This window comes from Panthera uncia (assembly GCF_023721935.1).
Source record: "Panthera uncia isolate 11264 chromosome C1 unlocalized genomic scaffold, Puncia_PCG_1.0 HiC_scaffold_4, whole genome shotgun sequence".
Taxonomy (NCBI): domain Eukaryota; kingdom Metazoa; phylum Chordata; class Mammalia; order Carnivora; family Felidae; genus Panthera; species Panthera uncia.
This window is the reverse complement of record NW_026057585.1, coordinates 14,644,216-14,663,698: the sequence shown is the minus strand read 5'-3', so window position 1 is coordinate 14,663,698 and position 19,483 is coordinate 14,644,216. Positions and strand designations below refer to the sequence as shown.

Genomic DNA, 19,483 nt, shown 5'->3' with positions numbered 1-19,483 from the left:
AGAAACAAAGAGGAAAAAAAAAACAACTGAGAAAAACAACAGAATATTCAAGACTTGGGGACAACTACAAAAGATGTAATATGTACGTAATGGGCATATCAGAAGAAGAAACAAAGAGAAGAAATACCTGAAACAATAATGACTGAGATTTGTTAAAATTAATGTCAGACACGAGACCCAAGATTCAGGAAGTTCAGATGATAGTAAGCAGGATAAATGCCAAAAAACCCACCTGAGCATATCAGTTTCAAACTACAGAAACCCAAAGTACAAATTCTTAAAGAAGCCAGACAAGCAATAACAAAAACACCTTACATATAAAGGAACAATGATGTACAGACTTCTCCTTAGAAACCATGCAAGCAAGAAGAGAGTGATGTGAAATAGTTAAGGCTGAGAGAAAAAAAAAACCCCACCAATATAGAATTCTCTACTTTACAAAATTATCCTTCAAAAGTGAGGAACAAATAAAGACCTTCTCAGGCAAACAAAAACTGCAGGAATTTGTTGCCAGTCGACCTGCCTTGCAAGAATGTTCAAAGATGCTCCTTAGAGAGAATGAAAACACTATTGGTCAGGAACACGGATCTACTTAAAAAAAGGAAGATTCTCAAAGAAAAAATAAGTGAAGGTAAAAATAAAAACTATTTTCTTATTTTTAATTGATCTAACAGATAACAGTTTGTTCAAAAGAATAACAGTGGCAATGTATTCAATTATGTATGCTCATATCTATATATGCTTTCATATTACATACCTGATATGTATGTACATGCTATGTATGTTTGCATATAAGTGACATTAATGGTAGCAATGATACAAGGGACAGGAGGGAGGAATTTGGATTACTCTGTTATTATAAGGTACGCACACTACCAAGGAAGTTGTATAGTGTTATTTGAAACTGGACTTGGATTAGTTGTAATTTTATACAGTAACCTCTAGGGAAACCACTAATAAAAATTAAAAAAAAGTATAACCGATATGCTAAGAAAGAAAACAATAATATAAGATGATCAGTTTAAACCACCAAAGGCAGAAAAAGAGTAGAAGACAAAAAGAGAAATACGTAACAAACAGCAACAAATAAAAAAGAATAATGAATAAGGTAGGTAGTAATCCAATATTTCAATAACTGCTTTGAATGGCAATGGTCTAAATGCACCCAAAAGACAGAGATTGTGAATGGCTCAAAAAACATGACCCAACCATATGCTGCCTCCAAAAAACCCACATGCTTTGTGTTCATCATTCCTACACACCCGTGTCTGTCTCTCTCCACCAGTTCAAACAGAGCCTCCTCTGCATAACCCTTCCTGTCTTATGTATCCTCTTATTCCTATTGCCAGGCAAAAGCGGACAGAATTCTCTTTTATTCCTTTCTTATAATAATAATGACAACAAGAGCACCGACGACTAATGTTTCTTATACATTTTTTTATGTACAAAGTACAGTTCTAGGCTTACTTTAATATATTAACACATACAGTGCTAATGGAAATTCTATAAAATGAATACTATTATTACCCCATCTTATAGATGAGTGAATTGAGGCACTGAGAGGTTAAATATTGCACAAAGTCACACAGCTAGGAAACTGGCAGAGCTGGAATTTGAACCTAGGAATTCTTGCCTGAGTCCAAGTTCTTAAAAAGTGCACTCTACTGCTTCTTTTAAAGGCATGTTATTTCTGATTAAGCTGTGTTTATTCACAAACGCCTCCATTTAGGTTAAGAAATGTGAATTCTACATGGTCAGAAGCAAGACACTGCAAAACTTTAACAAGGAATTATATGTAATCGCATCTGAACTTTGCTGTGGTGTACAGGATAACCAGGGTAAATGAAGTCTGGAGGGGAGAAGATCAGTTAGGAGGTGATCTCAGATGTCATGTAGCAGTTGATTAGAGTAAAACCTAGGCTGTGACAACAGAGATGAAGAGGACGAAATGCACTGAAAGTGATTTAGAAGGTACAATGAGAAGCATTTGATGATAAAAGAGATGTGGAAAGGGATGAGAGAGGGGGAGGAGAATATACAAAGATTTCAGACCTTATTATAGGATGGTGGTAGATTGAATGGTGATGCCCTTAATTGTTAAGAATATAGAACCGAGCTTGTGTGGCTCAGTTGGTTAAGTGTCTGACTCTTGGTTTTGGCTCAGGTCATGATCTCACAGTTCATCAGATGGAGTCCCACATCCATTTCTGCACTGACAGTGCAGAGCCTACTTGGGATTCTCTCTCTCCCTATCACTCCCCCACTCACACACCCACCCCCCAGCCCCCACCCCCGTTTATAGGCTTACTCTCTCTCTCTCAAAAAAAGAAGGATATAGAATATTTGAACAACACTATCAATTACTTTGACTTAATTGGCATTCGTAGAATATCTTAACCCACTCACCACCCAAAAAAGAAGAAAACATATTCTTTTCAAGTGTACACAGAACATTTATCAAGATATACCATATTTTGGGTCATAAAACAATTCCTAATAAACAAAATTATTTAAGTTACAAACTACACTCTGTTATGATATGGAACTAAATTAAAAATTAAAAAGAGAAATATATCTGGGAATCCCCAAATATTTGGAAACTAAGTAATGCACTTCTAAATGACTCAGAAGAAGAAAGTGAAAAAGTGAAATACTAGTATTTCAACATCAACAAAAATGAAAATGTAACACACACAAAGATTTTTTAGGTATCAGAAAAAGAACTTACAAACTTATAGCACTAAATGCCTATATTAGAAAAGGGAGTTCTCAAACCAATGAGTACCTTAAAAGACTAGAAAAATAAGAACATTTTAAACCCAAAATTAGAAGAAAGGGAGTAATAAAGAACAGAGAAGAAATCAGTGAAATAGGAAGCAGAAAAACAATAGAACCAATGAAACAAAACCTTGTTGTATGAGATCAATAAAATTCATAAGCGACGAATTAAACTGATTAGGAAAAAAAAAGCAAAGAAATAAATTACCTATGTTAGACATGAGAGGTGACATCACTATAGATTCTACACAAAAAATACCAAAGCTCACTCAAAAAGAAATAGATAGCTCACATAGACATATATTTACTAAGGAAACTGAATTTGTAATTAAAAAAAAAAAATCTTCCTGCAAAGGAAATTCCAGACCTAGATAGCTTCCCTAATAAATTCTATAAAATACTTTAGGAAAAAAAAAATGCTGATTCTATTCATCGAGTGTTAAACTATCACCAAACCTGGACAGACATTACAAGAAAATAACAATAAATAAAAAGGACAATATATCATTACCAGTTGGGGTTTATCTCTGGAAAGCAAGATTGGTTTGACATCTGAAAAATCAATCAGTGATTCACCATATTAACAAGCTTAAAAATGATAAAATCATTTCCACTGATGCAGAAAGAACATTTGGCAAAATCCAACATGAATTACTGATTAAAAAACAAAAAATCTTTCAACAAACTAGGTCTAGCATGGAACATCTTCAACTGGACAAAGGGTACATACCTAATGGTAAAGAACTTAATGCTTCCCCCACCTAAGATCAGAAATAAAGCAAGTATACCTTTTCCATAATTCTAGTCAACATTTCCTGGAGATTCTAGCCATTGTCACAAGGCAGGAGAAAGAAATAGAAAGCATCCAGATTGCAAAGGAAGAAATAGAACTCTGTTTATTCACTGACACTGTGTGTCTATTTAAAAAAAATCTAGAATTTATAGAAAAAATTTCCTGTGAATTTAACAAGTTTGCAGGATAAAGATCAATTTATAAAAATCAATTGTATTTCTATACACTAGCAATAAACAAAAATTGAAATTTAAAACCATAATTTACAATAGTATCAAATAAAATATGAAATAGAGATAAATATGACAAAAGATGTGTATATCCTTCCTTCACTCTAACAACTATAAAGCACTGCTGAGAAATCAAAGACCTAAATAAATGAGAGATATACCACATTGAATGGTCAGAGGACTCAATATTGTTAAGATGTCAGTTTTCTTATACTGATCTATAATTCAACACAATCTCAATCAAAATCCTAGAAAGCTTGTATTGGTGAAATTGACAAGATGTTTCTAAAATCATATGAAATACAAAGCACCCAGAAGGGCCAAAACACCTTTGGAAAAAAAGAAAAGACATATCATCTACCCATTCCCCTTTCAGTATTTACTTAAAAATGAGACCATATGTCCATACAAAGACTTATACTTGAAAGTTCATAGAAGCTTAATTTGTAATAGCCAAAAACTGGTAATAACATGAAATCCATCAGTAGGCTAAAGGATACATAAATTGTGTTATATCCATACAGGGAATAATAATAAGCAATAAAAAGAAAAAAAACTTCATCCACTTAGCATAATTTCCTCCAAGTTCTTCCAAGATTTTACAAATGGCAGGATTTCCTTCTTTTGGAAGTCAAATAATATCCCATTGTGTATACATACCACATTTTATTTATCCATTAATCTACTGAGGGATATTAGGATACTTCCATGTCTTGGCTATGTCTACATGAAGAATTTAAAATAGTCAGACTCATAAAAATAGAGAACAGAATGGTGGTTGCTAGGGGCTGATGGAAAGTGGAAATGGGAAAAGTTTAGTCCAAGGGCACAAAGTTTAAGTCATGCAAGATGAATAGGTCCTAGAGATCTACTGCACAGCATAGAGTCTGTATTTAATAATATGGCATTATATACTTAAAAATTTGCTAAGTGGCTAGATGGTAATTATTCTTATCACAAAAATAAATAAAGAGGGAAGGGTGAAACTTTTGGAGGTAAAGGACAGATTTATGGCATAAATTGTGGTGATGGCCTCAAGGATTTATACTTATCTCCAAGCTTGTCAAGTTGCTTACATTAAATATGTATAGCTTTTTGTATGCCAATAATACAATCAATAAGTCGGTTTTTAAAAATAAGAGCCATTAGGGTGCCTGGGTGGCTCAGTTAAGTGTCTGACTTTGGCTCAGGTCATGACCTCACAGTTAGTGAGTTTGAGCCCCACCTCGGGCACTGTGCTGACAGCTCAGAGCCTGGAGCCTGCTTCGGATTCTGTGTCTCCCTCTCCCTCTGCCCCTCCCCTGTTCGTACCCTGTCTCTCTCTCTCAAAAATAAGTAAACATTAAAAAAAAATTTTTTTTTAATAAGAATGATCTTACACAAAGCAACATGGTTTAATCTCAAAGAAGTCATACAAAAAAGAATATACTATATGATGTACTATACAACATTAAAAAAAAATTCAAACTCATAGTCTGAAAGCAGAACAGTACTTGCCTGGGGACTGAGGAAGGACAACAGGTAGAGGCAAGAAGGAGAAATTACAAAGGGGCACACAAAAACTTTGGGGGCTGATTTTTATCATCTTGATCACTGACATTTTGATTTGTACATTCATTTGTCAAAACGTATCAAATTGTACACTTTAAATAAGTGCACTTTATTATATATTGCAACACTGTTGTTTTTTTAAGTGGCATTAGTGATCCAAGAAGTAGTTTCTGCAGCAGACTATATTATAAACAGGGTAGAAGGAGGGAGAAACCAAGTATAGGCTACTCTCTCAAGAAGCTTAGCTTTTTTATTAATGTTTATTAATTTTTGAGAGAGAGAGAGAGAGAGCAAGCACAAGCAGGAGAGGGGCAGAGAGAGAGGGAGACACAGAATCCGAAGCAGGCTCCAGGCTCTGAGCTGTCAGCACATGGCCCGAGGCAGGGCTCAAACTCACAAATGGTGAGATCGTGACCTGAGCCCGAAGTCTGATGCTCAACCAACTGAGCCACCCAGGTGCTCCAAAGCTTAGCTCTGAGAATAGAAGAGGGAGACTAACATAACCAGACAGAAGTTGAGTAAATGTATTTTAAGATGGGAGGAGCATATTTATTTGTCATAGAAAAGGAGCTAGTGGAGAGAATGAAGTTGAAAATGTAGGAATTAAGAACCAGCTGATGAAACGTGGGATGAAAAACCCAAGAAGGAAAGTAAGTCTTGAATAAGAGAAACCTTACAGGTACACATGTAGGTATGTTTTGGGGGTGGGATGTGCAGGACTGGACTGAAGAGTTAGTAGAATTTCAGTCTGACATCCTCTCTTCCTGTTTGGGGAAGGATGAGGTATGAGAGGGTAGGATATTAAGAAGAGTGGAGTTTTGGAAAAGTCATTGGCTACAGCATTGGCTACAGTGGTTGTAGATTAATGTTCAATCTAGGGGCATTCATCTATAACAAGATGGCAGACCATAAAATAGTTTTAAGCAAAGAAAATAGCCATCATTTATACAGGTGTACAATGGATTATTATCTACCAGTCCTTCCCTACTCTCTCTCTCTCTCCCCCTGGCCAAATTTCACTCAAGTGTGCTAATCTTTCTGTTGAGCCCATGCCCCTTTCCCTCAGCACAGTTGGTTTTTAGTTGGTTTTTAACCAACTCTTTAATTTTGCTGGGAAATATTTCTTTTTTTTTTTTTTTTTTTTTTTGGAGTTTTAGGCACTTTATTTAGATTATTATAATGAAAAAAAAATCACAACTGCCAACTATAATCACAAACATACTAAAATATTAAAAATATTAATATATTAAAATGCATAGGAAGAAAATCTAGAGTGAAAACTATCAAAACATGGAATAATGGACAATTAAAAAGAAGCTCTTCTTTACTTTCCAAAATTTCTACCATGAATATGAATTGCTTTTATAATACAGAAAAATAAAATGAGCAGAGACAGATATCTGTGCTGTAGAAGTAATTTTCTTGGATGGGAGAGATCCAGCTAGGTTGTCCATATTGGTAACATTTATGAGCCCACTACCCCATTCATAGTATCACTTACCAGTAAGTTAGCTTGTTGGGCCAGTTATTTACCTCTTGAAGAGAAACAGTATAATAATGGATAGACATTTTAGTGCAAACTCTTTGTAAGAAGGAATTTTGTTGCCTGTCAGGACCACTCTGTTTTGAAGACTAAAAATAACTAGGGGACTTGTACCTTTTCATGCATTAGAAATGAATATGGAAGGAGTCCAAAGTTTTGATTAATGCTTATTGATGGTGAACACTTAAAATAATTTATTAATAGTCTTTATTTTTTAGAGGAGCTTTAAATTTAGAGAAAAAGGGAGTGAAAAGTACAGAGAATTCTTATATAACCCCTCATGGCTCCACACATACAATATCCCCTCTTAATTTCTTGCATTATATAATACCTTTGTTACAAGTGATGAGCCAGTATTGCTACAGTGTTATTAACAAAGATCTGTAGTTTGTATTAGGGTTTGCTATTTGTGTTGTACCTGCTGTGGATTACACAGAATGATACAGTTATAATGTATCATGTATAATGATACATGTGTAATGACATATATCCACCATTACAGTACCATACAGAATAATTCCACTTTTCTAAAAAAAAACAAAACAAAACTTAAAAAAATTTTTTTTGAGAAAGGGAGTGTATGCATGAGCGAGGGACGGACAGAGAGAGAGAGAGAGAGAGAGAGAGAGAGAGAGAGAGAGAATCCCAAGTAGACTTCGTACTGTCAGCACAGAGCCTGACATAAGGCTTGAGATCATGACCTGAGCCAAAACCAAGAGTTGGATGCTTAACTGACTGAGCCACTATGTGCCCCCTAAAAAAGCCTTTTTAAAAAATCTTTAAAGTTTGTAGACTCTTGTGTTGACTTTTCATTCTAGTGTGCTGGGAAATATTTCTAACACACATGAAGATACAGAATACTTTAGCGAACAGCAATGTCCTACCATCTAGCTTTAACAACTCTTAACACTAGCCCATATTTTCCTCAGTTAACACAATCCTTAAACCCAATATAGGCTAACCGGACAAGAGAGATTTCATCTCCAGCAAACATCAACATGCTCACTTACTTTTCACATTTCATACATTTCATGAATAATGCCCAGAGCACCTCTGAGAACGTCAGGGATTTCTGTGGGTAGGCACAAATCAAGTATGGCCAGAAATGGCCACTGGCAAGCTAATTAGGTAGTTCCCTTGAAATGAACTGTTAATATGTTAAAGCAGTGCAAATTAGATCACACCCACAGGTCCTAGGTTTGGAAAAAATGCTCTGGCAAAGTATGAATTTTTAATAAAAATGGTAATTATGATCCACAGCACTGATCCTATTTTTCTTTAGCGTTCTAATGTTCACTGCCACTTGGCATTGGTAAATATGAGGAAGGCTAATCAAAGATATTTTCCCCCACATCATGTAAAATTTCTGAAGCTAAAAGCATGCAATCAATTCCTAAAGACAAGAGCTTTATTCTTTAAGCAGTAATAAATCATCGAGTAAAACAAAAACAAACACTGTAATTTGGATAGTACCTGCCAAAACAGACTGTGTGCGTCTCCTCTCAGAAGTTCAACCGTATCCCCTGCCTGGATATGTAACGGGGGTCCTTCATGAAGAGCCGGGGGTGGTGTCCCAGTATAGTTCTTAATGACCTGCATCTTTGGTAAACCTGAAAATAAGCAACACAACTTTTGGAATTGAGAGAATAATGACGCGTGAAGTCCAAATGTACTTTAAAATAAAAACAAGGCCATCATTAACATTAAAAAGTTGTAATAGCAACAAAGGCCAAGTAAACATGTGAAGTAACTACAATGGAATGCTTTTGAACTTTCTCATTATTTGAGAAAGTAATGGAATAAGACACATATTTATCCCCTGATCCCTTACATACTTTTGCTCTCCCTCACCATCCATCTCTTCGTAGTTGAAAAAATATTTCTTTCAGCCGATGCCTGCTTCATAAAAAACACATCACGTACAGTTTAATGGAAAAGAATCAATTTTTTCATCAACTCTATCCTTTCTGCCTATTACTTTCCTCTTGGGCATTGGCTGATTTCATCACTAAGGAGGCTCACCCTTTCTGTGTATGCATCACATTGCCCAGTATAAGGCTCATATCTTAAGGTTATCTTTGTAATTCAAAAGCAAAAAGGTGATGGATGTGCCACTGCAATACTTAAGACATTTATATGGAGAAATTCTTCAGGCTCAAATTTAGGTTTGCAAAACAGACCCAATAAAGGGAACATGTCTAAGCCAATAGCATCAACAACACTTGAAATCCAGATCTGTCCTTTTTCTTTGTATTTCTCAGAATGTGCAATGAAGGCCTCAGTTCAATATTTCATTTCTGAGAACAGCAGCTTCAATTGCACACAGGCCTAAATGTACCAGTATTGGTCACAAATGGACAACTTCACAGTCACCTTTTCATTTAGAGGTGAAATGCTCCCTCCTGTGAGACAGAACACTCATAAACATGATATTTGGTGCACATTCAAGAACTCAAGCCATTGCCTATTACACTTGAAGGTTTTTTATTCTAACGATTGACCACGGGGAAGTTGTAACTACCTGGAAACACCACGCTCAATAGAGGAGGAGGATGCATGATGGTCATTCGGTTCCAGATGCCCAAGTTACCTCAAAAAGGTTGTTCAAGTTACACGGATCTCAGTATCTACATGAAATGCTTCCACAAACAATTTCATGAAGTCCTCACTATCCTTTTTCAACAACCACCCCAGATGGGAGGAAACAGTGTGGCCATAAACTAAACAGAACTGAAAAGCTTTAGTCAACACTTTTCTTATCAACCCATCGGGCAGAAGGCCTGAAAAGAATTGGGCCCTTCACCCCAATTTAGCTGCTATAACTGCTGAGACATGTAGCAAGTTACTACATCTTCCCTTTGCTTCAGTTCTTGTGCCACAGAACCCCTGAAGGGACGGTGCTAATCCCACATCTCTCATGGAGTGTTTCCCTACCAGATGCAGGAAGGCAGCGCCCGTACACAAAGAGCAGACCTTATTGTCTTTCCCAAAAAACAACACTTGACAGGAGAACTCTTGTCAGTCAAGTGTTTATCAGACTTGCTCTCAACACACTGTAGATGCCTTGAGTATAGAAAGAGCTTATTTTATACTTTCTATTAAGTTGCTGTTGTTTATTTTACATGAAACCTAAATATCTCATGCACACAACTCATTTAGAAGTTCAATATACAGAAGAGGATGCACCCTGAAGTTGAATCTGGTTTGCAAGTTAGTTATTCCATGTTAGGGGGCCAAAGTCATGGTTAGCCTCAGTTTTACTGAGCATTTCTAGATCAAGGAAAGCATTTCATTTAGTATGCTCCCTTGATAATTTTGTTTTTACGCCAATTTTAAAATAAAGGCTGAAGACAAGAAACAGGAGGTTTTAAACCTGAAATAACTGATGTGGCCTCAAATACCGGGCCCAGTGAAGTTCTCAGAAGGGCTCTGGCCTTCTCTGCAGTTGTCTCCTTGGCCAAGACCCACAGGGACAAAATGAAGCAGTGCCCGACGGACACAACAGTTCTGTTATTGCCAACATGCTCAAGTTAGTCATTCTTAAGAAAATGGTTGAAAATGCATAAAGTATTTAGGGGAAAAAATTAAGTTTGATGACATTTCACCAACCAAATATAAATTGGGGATTAACATATGGAATACCCAGGCTACAAAGAAGACTGTGAAATATAAGGCATGGAACAATGCTGCCTTATTTATCCTTTTTGACAGACTACAATGCCCATTACATATGACCTAGTAAAACCATATTTAAAATTTAAAGTATTACATATATTAATATACTGTGGCCAAAAAATGAGATCTTAGTGTCTTAAAACTTACTTATAAATAAGTAGTCCTTGAAATGATGAACTTGGTTTTTATAGTCTTACTGCTAATTTTTTCATTTACTGTGTTTTTCTGCTATAACTTTCTTCTTGGCTATGAGCTTCATTTTGGAAGTTCATCCAGTAGTACACCAACATAGGGTATGTTACTGACTTTACTCCTAAAGCAAAATTGTGTGACCTTTGCCAAGAATTATGGTTGAGCCCAGGTAATAGTGAAAAAGACATTGCTACTAGCCTGAATTCAGCCGTAAGTGACTTTCAAAATACAGCATTAATTTGATTCATATTTTTGTGTGTGGGGATGAGTTAGGAATTTACAATGGAATTTATATTTTTTAGTCATTTGTTAGAATAATCTCTGGCTATTTATTTCTGATAGGTCAGCACTTCCCATTTCAGGATGATCTGTCATCAGGGCAATAGGGCTGTAGAGATCAAAGAATACAAGAGATAGAGGAAGGCCACTGTGACATGATGAATTCTGATACCTTGCCCCCTGCCTCTGATGTCTGAATATAAGAGGAGTTCTACAATACTGTAGTACGAATGGTTTACTCCTTTCCTTTTATTGAAAAAAAAAAAAAGACATGGTAACTTTGCTAAGAAGGTGAATATAATCCCATTAATGGATAGATAAAAGTGCGATTAAAATAAGAATAGAGAGTGGGTTAAACTTCATGTCAGCACTCAACCATCAATATAATTGTTAACACAATCTCTCGCCACAGCAGGCATCACACACACCTCATAAATGAGATCAAGAATGGAGAAGAAATTAGATTTACAGATACTCATATTTCAAATAGCCATTTAGTGTTGATTTAGTGTCGGTTTTCTTCTCTCCCCATAAAATATTCCTGACAAGTTTTGACCTTTCTTTAAAACGTCCAGCACAGAACATTCACTACACGTCCTTATGACAACTTATTGTTGTGTGTAGTTTATTAACAAACTCTATCTAAAACTTACTCTAAAATCTCTGTAACTTCTCTCCATTGACCTTCCTCCTTCCATCTAGAATTATGCAGAAGGTGGTAAATCTGCTTTTTATAGATTAGCCTTTCAAAATTTGTTTAGGCTTAAAATCCCTAGTTACTCACGTTTTCCTTTAGTTATCCATGTTTCCAGGAATTCTGAGATGCAAAATGTTGCAAAACTACAAAAGTGGAGGATAGTTTCCCTCGTTAACTCTGACCAATCAGAAACAACCAAAAGCTATTCTAAAAACTGATTTTAAAAATATAAATTCCATTCATTATATTGTCAAATCACAACTCATCCCAGAAAGCTGCCTCTTTCTTCTTGGGTAAACACAGACCGTTGTTGTTTAGTTTCTTTCTGCTCCAGAAAAGCATTTATAATGACTATGTTGGTATAGTTACAGGGCTGCTCAGCAAAGTCTGAAAATTAAAAATGACTCTACCTTCAGATATTAAATGTGAAATAATCATATGTAATTTCAACATATACAGTTAAGCAACCTTGGAAGTTCCCAAAACTTTATATAATCTGTTATCTTTATCTAAAGGAATATAATTAAAATGGCTAAGACAAAATTAGATCTCCTGCCAAATGTTATTTTGGCTTGTTTCATTCCCTACAACAAATGCTTTGCTGCACAGCTCACTACATTGTTGATATATAAAGTTCGGACAGTTTTACCCTTTAACTTTTGTTCATACTACTCATTATACTTAGTCTTAAATCAGACAAGGTCCCCAAGTCATCTTATGCATGAAGAATTAACAAACTGAAGAATCAGCAATACTTAAATTATGATTATATTCCAGTAATAGTCATCAGGTTCTAGTCAAATAAAACTGAAGCCAATATAATTACATGGAACACTAGAGTTTTCCAAAACAATATGGCAGTGAAAGGGCATCTGAATGAAGCAAGATTTCCTTTCAAATCTCAACTCAATGCAACTAAGAGTGACACATGCCAAGAAATTAAAAAAAATTTTTTTAAGTTAATTCTAAGTAGAATCCTATTGGAAAGTTTGCCATAAATAAACCATTTCTCTAGTAATTCTCACATAAACCGTCAAACTTCAATGAACTTAGCCTACTATATCACTATCAACCTCTTGGCTTCTAAGAAGAGTGATGGCCACAATATAGTTTAGTATTTACACACGATGCTGATATCACTCCCCCAATGCAAAGGGCTTCCCCAAGGCAAAAACTTAAGAGGTGAGTGCAGTGTACCAGATAAATGGGCTGTCAGTAATGTGCTGGCCTTTCACCTCTGAGGTCTAATTTAAAATCTAAACATAGCCACATTAAAAAATAATTAGTTCTACAAGATGTCAGAGAATGTAGCTGGTTTACCTGGGAAGCTGATTACAAGCATAACATATTCATTCATTCCTTCAACGTCCTGAATGGCACATAAGTTCTGGGCATGGTGGTTTGACAACAGAGCAAGGACACCCTTCCTGCCCTCAATGAGCCTATAATCTACTGAACAGGCAGGTGAACTCAAATACACTATAATTAGGCTTGGTCTCTTGTCCAGTGGGGCATTTTTCAAAATGAGCCTGTCAATAAAGTTTCCAGGGAGTTTTTTTTTTTTTTGAAAAGCCTTCAGTAGGACCCTGAAATATGTATTTTATGTTTCTGTATGTTTCCTAGGTGTGGTTTCCAAATCCTAGCCAGGTTTGGAAATCACATTTTTGTGGGTACGTAAGCAATTCACCATGACCAGCCACCACTGGTTCCAAGCTTGCTTTTGACAAAGCTACAGTGAAGTAAGTGCTGTCTGGCACCCTGCCAGCTCAATCCTCTTTAAGTTAACGTCTGGGCTCTTCCTGATAGAAGTTCCTAATCTAACTATCACATCTGAGGAGCAGGCTGTGCAGAATGAACAGCCAGCAAGTTAGGTAGCTAGGATGCTGGGCTTCCCTGCCCGCCACACCTCCTTGGGCCCTTTCCTACTAACCAGTGCACTTTTCATTCATGGGGTGGTCTTCACAGAGAAGCAAAAGGAGCCTCATAATGGAAACCATCTGTTAACAACGGAAACAGACAATTTGGCGGAAAACAAACCGGTCTGAAGAACTAATTGTTCACAAAGGGAACACACCCCCATAAATGATTTCAAAAATTTTCACCCAGAGAAGGCTACTCTTTCCTTTTATAAACAATGATGAGTCAGATGAAGGAAACAGCATTGTCATCACTCATACAAAAACAAGGATCAGATAGAGATATGTTTCTCCAACCTTATAAACACTGACTAGTCACCCTTTGGCACTACCTATAGGAGTATTAGTAAATCAAAGGTTAAAGATAGAAACATCTTTTGAAAGTCCCTCCCCCCCACTTATTAAAAAGATTTTATAGGCTACCAAATATAAAAAGCACTACAAAATTGCATGTGTTATTATAAAATCCATGCAAATTTAATATTCTGTTCCATCAAATATGTACATTTCAATGATAAGAAATGTTTCCCTAAAATCCTTAAATAAGGTCAAAGCTCTACAAGAATGTGCCAGGTATTTGTCAGAACTCTCAAAAACAACCACCCCCTAGGGGTGTGAGGAGTCCAGTTGAAAAACATAGCCTGAGTTAACTCCACCATCTTCTTTAAAGCTAGAAAAAGAACACAATCACACGATTTCAAAGTAAGAACATTACCACCTACTCCAACCACCTCATTTTCTACCTTATAAAACTAAGATTCAAAGTGGTCAATAAAAATGTCTGAAGTCAAAAAGCTAGCTAGAAGCAGAACTGGAACCAGAACCTGTATTCACCAACTGCTAGTTCAGTCCCCCTGGCTGAAGATGAGTAATTCTCTACAACCAGCAGGGAACAGGACTATGGCAGAAAACAGGTCTCCTATACAGACTAATATACGTTTGGGGGTCATCTAAACCCTGCTGGGTGTCCAGAGTTATCATGGGAAGCAGGAAGAGAGGAGGCAGAACTGCTCTTCAAGTGGGGAAAGATTGTGAGCTCTCCAAGATAAGGTGAATTCTAGGAGGAAGTAATAAGTCCCACTGGTACATTCTAAAGACAAAGCCCCAAATCTCAATGCCAACAACAACATGCACTGGACTCGACAATCTGTGGTGCTCTCTGTGCCTGACACGTCCACATGCAGTTCTGTGGCTCTGTGGACAAGTGGCCACGTGCAATTGTTTGTGCAGAAAGTTTTAATCACTTCAACCACATCATTCTGCTATTCTGACCATACCTGAGTGCATCGGGGAGGGTGATTAAGCCAAAGGTTACAATATATTGGCTGAATATATGATGTGCCAGTGGCTGAGGAGGCGGCTAGAAGGGAGACAGTCCCAAGGGACAGTCCTCACTGGAAGGTAAGAAACAAGACAATCATGTTTGCTCCTCAGTTTGAAATCAAATAAATGTATAACTATTGCTCAAAAACAGTGATGTTTCATAGGAGGAGGTTGGCTGTGTATCTACATTTGAATGTGGTAAAATTTTTGTTGATATTCCTTTTCACTGGGGCCAAAGATCAACAACCAACACATCTACATAAGAATATACATATACAGAAAACATTGTCCCCTTCTCAGCAACGTTCTTTCTTGACACTATTGATAGTAAGGAGAGGGACAGAGAAGAGAAACTACACTGTATTGTATATTCTCTTGAAATACCAGTGTTCTGGCAGTGGGAACTCTGTACACTAGCATGAATAGTGACTCTATCAAAGAAAGTTCTTAGGATATTTTAGTCAAACACTTTCACTTACACATGAAACAACTCAAGTCCAGTTGCACATAGCTAGCTAAAAGCCAAAAATGGTGTTCTCAACACACGTCTATCACCTAGTAAGGGTGTAATGCTGGGTTGACTAGGAAAAATAAGGGAAGATTCTAGAAAGGTTACACATGATTATTTCAGAGCTTAATATTTAATGAATAAATCACTACCTTCCCCAAGGAAGCTGGGAAAGAATCAGATTCAAAATATTACAGTTGAGGGGGCCTTGGGTGGCTCAGTCAGTTAAGTGTCTGACTCTTGATCTAGGCTCGGGTCATGATCTCACAGTTTGTGAGATTGAGCCCCATGTAGGGCTCTGCATTGACAGTACAGAGCCTGCTTGGGATTCTCTCTCTCCCTCTCTCTCTCTCTGTACCTCCTCTGCTTGTGTGTGCACGTAGTCTCTCTCTCTCTCTCAAAATAAATAAACATTAAACATTTTTTTTAATATTCTCCTGGGAATGCTAGTAAGCAACAGCAGACCCTTCAAACTGTTCCAGGAAGTTCAGAGATTCCATTTCAAAATCTCTACAGCCTTGCAATTATACTGGGAGTATATATTCTACCTCCTTCCTATAAATTGGGAATACTAAAAAAATAAGATACTAGCTTATAAATTTGTGTCTTTTATAATCTTCTAATTTAAGATATTTGGAAATGTTAAGTAGAATATACTGAGTTCAGGGACAGTGTAGGTTTTGTTTGTTTTTTTTTGCCCATCAAAATCTTCATTTTTCCCCCATCTCCCATCGATTCAAAATCTATTCTCTTCCTAGTCTCACCCCCCACCCCCAACTCCCCATTGTTCTTACTTTCCTTAAGGTTAGCCTTATTCTCTCCCTGAATTTTTAGCTTCCTATCTTTTTTTGTACATAAAAAGCTTCTTTCATCAACCTAAGGTATCAGAATTATGGTTTCAACTTGTTCAAATTTAGCATAATAAGCTATTTAAATAATTAGACATATGGTTGCTTGCAATCATCTGAAAAATAATAAAAATTAAATAGAACCCACATCCTAAGGATATAATAAAAATATAAAAGTAGTAATTATTAAAATTTAGACTGTGGACCTTCAAAGAAAAATAAAAATACAAATGTCAAAATATTAAGAAATTGTGCCAAGAAGTTATGAATCGTCTAGAAGGCAGTTACACTGGTAAAAACAGAATTATGCATAGAAAACATACTAAAATAGAACTTTTAGTTCTGCCTTACTTCTCAATACACCAATGACACTTAACACAAAGCTCATATGCAATTACAGTTTACAAAAATACCTGAATATAACACATCATCTACTAATAGGACACTTAATTCTAAAACCAAACCATGGATTTCTCACTAACTTTATACAACATGAAAAATGACTGACCCTAAAAATGACCTTCTCCTGAGTTCTTGGACAGAGTCTGATCATTTCACTTATGTGTTTCTTGCTCCTCAATTAAGACAAACTCCCCCAGATAATGAATAAAACTTCTCTTTCCTTGCCAACATCTTGGTGTTATATACTGGACTGAACCATAGGAACTGGCTGCTGTTGAGTGTTTCTGAAGTACAAAAAGGCAATTTTTGACAGCTTAACCCAATATGTGCCAAAATAATTATTTTTTAATATAAATGCATCAAATACCTAATATCAACAAAGTTAGAGCAAAAAGGTCCTACTGAGCTCAAGTATGGCAAAAGCTGGCATAACTCTGGGCAGAAAAGAAATCTGTATTTGGGCATTGGCTCTCTGAAGCAACATTAATTAGTAACTCTGTTAAGTAAATTCAATCAACATTTGTTAAGGCCCCTGTTTCCATCTCCCTTGGAGCTATAACTCTTTTGAAAAACCTAGTTACACAATTTGTTTTCAGGTTTCAATAGTAAGGATATCCCAGTTTGCCCTTTGAGACTAGGGAGTAAAATCTGTGACAGTAGAGTTCCCATTTTTTTTCTGTAACTTTCTTTTTATTTCTATATAAATATATTTTATTCATTATAAAATCCCAAAATAATTATTTTTGTCTTTAGAGTAGACACTGTCTAAATCATTCATCTTTCTTTTATTAACCCCATTCACAGTGCTTAGCATGTGGTTAAAACTTGGTGACAAGGAGTGATTTAGTTTTCAGGAGAAATTTATACTTCATGAGAGTGTTAATTTTAAAATAAAGCTATGTGCTAAAAACTAGTATTTCTTTTTTATTATCTTAAAGTATTTAAGAATTTATAATATTTGTTCTTACAAGCACTTTGATTTAACCACTGAGAAACTTAAGTTGTGGCAGTAACTTGTGCTTTTTAGTTATGAAGTTTAATTAAACATCCAAGAGGGTATCACAGTAAACACATAGTTAAAAAAAAAAAAATCCAGAGTGTCCACCTAAGCAACAGAAACAGTACACATTTCAAAGTCTGAGATTTCTATAGGGGTTATTTCCTCAAACAGATAAACTCATAAGCTACTCCTCCAGGACACCAGATATATCAAGCTTTCCATTATCTTCCAAATGCTTTTTCTGTCTCCTAAACAGAAAGATCCTTATAGAACACACTGTTGTTTTGGTCAAATTTTACTAAGACCAAATACAATGATTTTGCACAAAACTTGAGAAAATAAGTTTGAAAATCTTTTGAGAAGTTACAAGTACTTTCCTATGAATATGTTACTTTGGAGTTTAGAGCTATTTAAAACATGTTCATCTGTAAGTTTGGTTGGTTCCTTAACTTATTGTGAGTTGTTTCATTTAGTCCTGAAATATGAGAAGTATTAGGGGTGCAATAATTACTAAGAGATAAGGTCCCTTCCCTTAAGGCACTTAGCATCTTGTAGGGATAGAGAGGAATACATACACTCTTACACAGTGTGATGCTGTTGTGCAAGTGCTCAGAGAAGACTTCCGGAAGAAACAGACTCTAAGCTGAAACCAAAGTGTAAGTAGGCATCAGCCAGATATAGGGAGGGTATATAAATCTCTCCATTTTGGAGAGGCATAAACCTTTTGCTTGAATGACTTTCTTCAGCAGGACTGCACAATCCACCTAGATGAGTAAAGACAGGTTGACTCAGACATAAGCAGAAGACCGGCTCACATGTTGGGCCATGGAAACAAAGCTGATTAGCCAAGGGAGAAAACACAGGAGGGGACTGACCAATAGAAAGGTGGCAGAGGGGTCAATGAACAGGAGGCCTCTAAGATTGGGGTGAGAGAGTGAGATACTTGAATTTAATGTTTCAGAAATGGAACAATTATGGGTGATGACAGGGCCCAAGGAGTGGCTGTGGGGATGTATGACTGAAATGGAGAAGGAGCAGAGGTCCCTAGAGATGAAAAGTCAGTGTCAGGTAAATTAAGGAGGCCGAGGTTTGGATGAGTCACCTACAATGTGAAATCACCCAGGTTGGATACAGTAGGTTCTTTTTGTGTAGAAGATAAACTAGGGAGAGGAGCCCAAAGGAGAGGGCAATATGCATAATGGTCAAGAAGATAGGTTTTCTGTCAAAGAGGTCTAAGGTTGAATGCCATAAACACTTCATTTATACGTCTGGAAGATGGGTATATTAATATACTAATGAGGCTTTTGTGAGATAATTATGTATGTAGCATTTAGCACACTGCCTGCCACCTGATATGGGTCAATGGATGGTTGGCCTGTAACTGGGTCTATGCAACCATTTTTGTTATAAATTATTTACATTGACCTAGTTTGCATAAGAAAGTTAGGTCCAGTGTTCCCTCTATGCCTAATAATGTTGCAGAAAATAAGAAAATATTTACATGTAAAAATAATATCAAATCTTCACACAAAATACTTTAATTTCAATGTAATTACTAAAAATTGTAGTAGTTAAAACTGTGTAGCATTAGAATAGGAATAGAGAAATAGAGCAATGGAAAAGATAAGAGAACCTAGACCAAGTCAGATGAAATAAAGATGTAATGTGAAAAAACAGAACCGTAAAGCTTTTAGAAGACAATATATCTAACCATTCTTAAGATATTGGGTAGAAAAAGATTTCTTACA

General features: G+C 36.2%; 1 protein-coding gene across 4 annotated transcripts in view; it reads right to left on the bottom strand.

The window, feature by feature from the left end:
- The window catches only part of VAV3 (vav guanine nucleotide exchange factor 3), a 358,747-nt gene that overhangs the window by 57,383 nt on the left and 281,881 nt on the right, over positions 1-19,483 (bottom strand). For all 4 annotated transcript variants that reach the window (XM_049616683.1, XM_049616684.1, XM_049616685.1 and 1 more), the window contains one exon: positions 8,369-8,505. In XM_049616683.1, the coding sequence (XP_049472640.1) occupies positions 8,369-8,505 (137 nt within the window). The remainder of the gene's footprint in view (positions 1-8,368; positions 8,506-19,483) is intronic.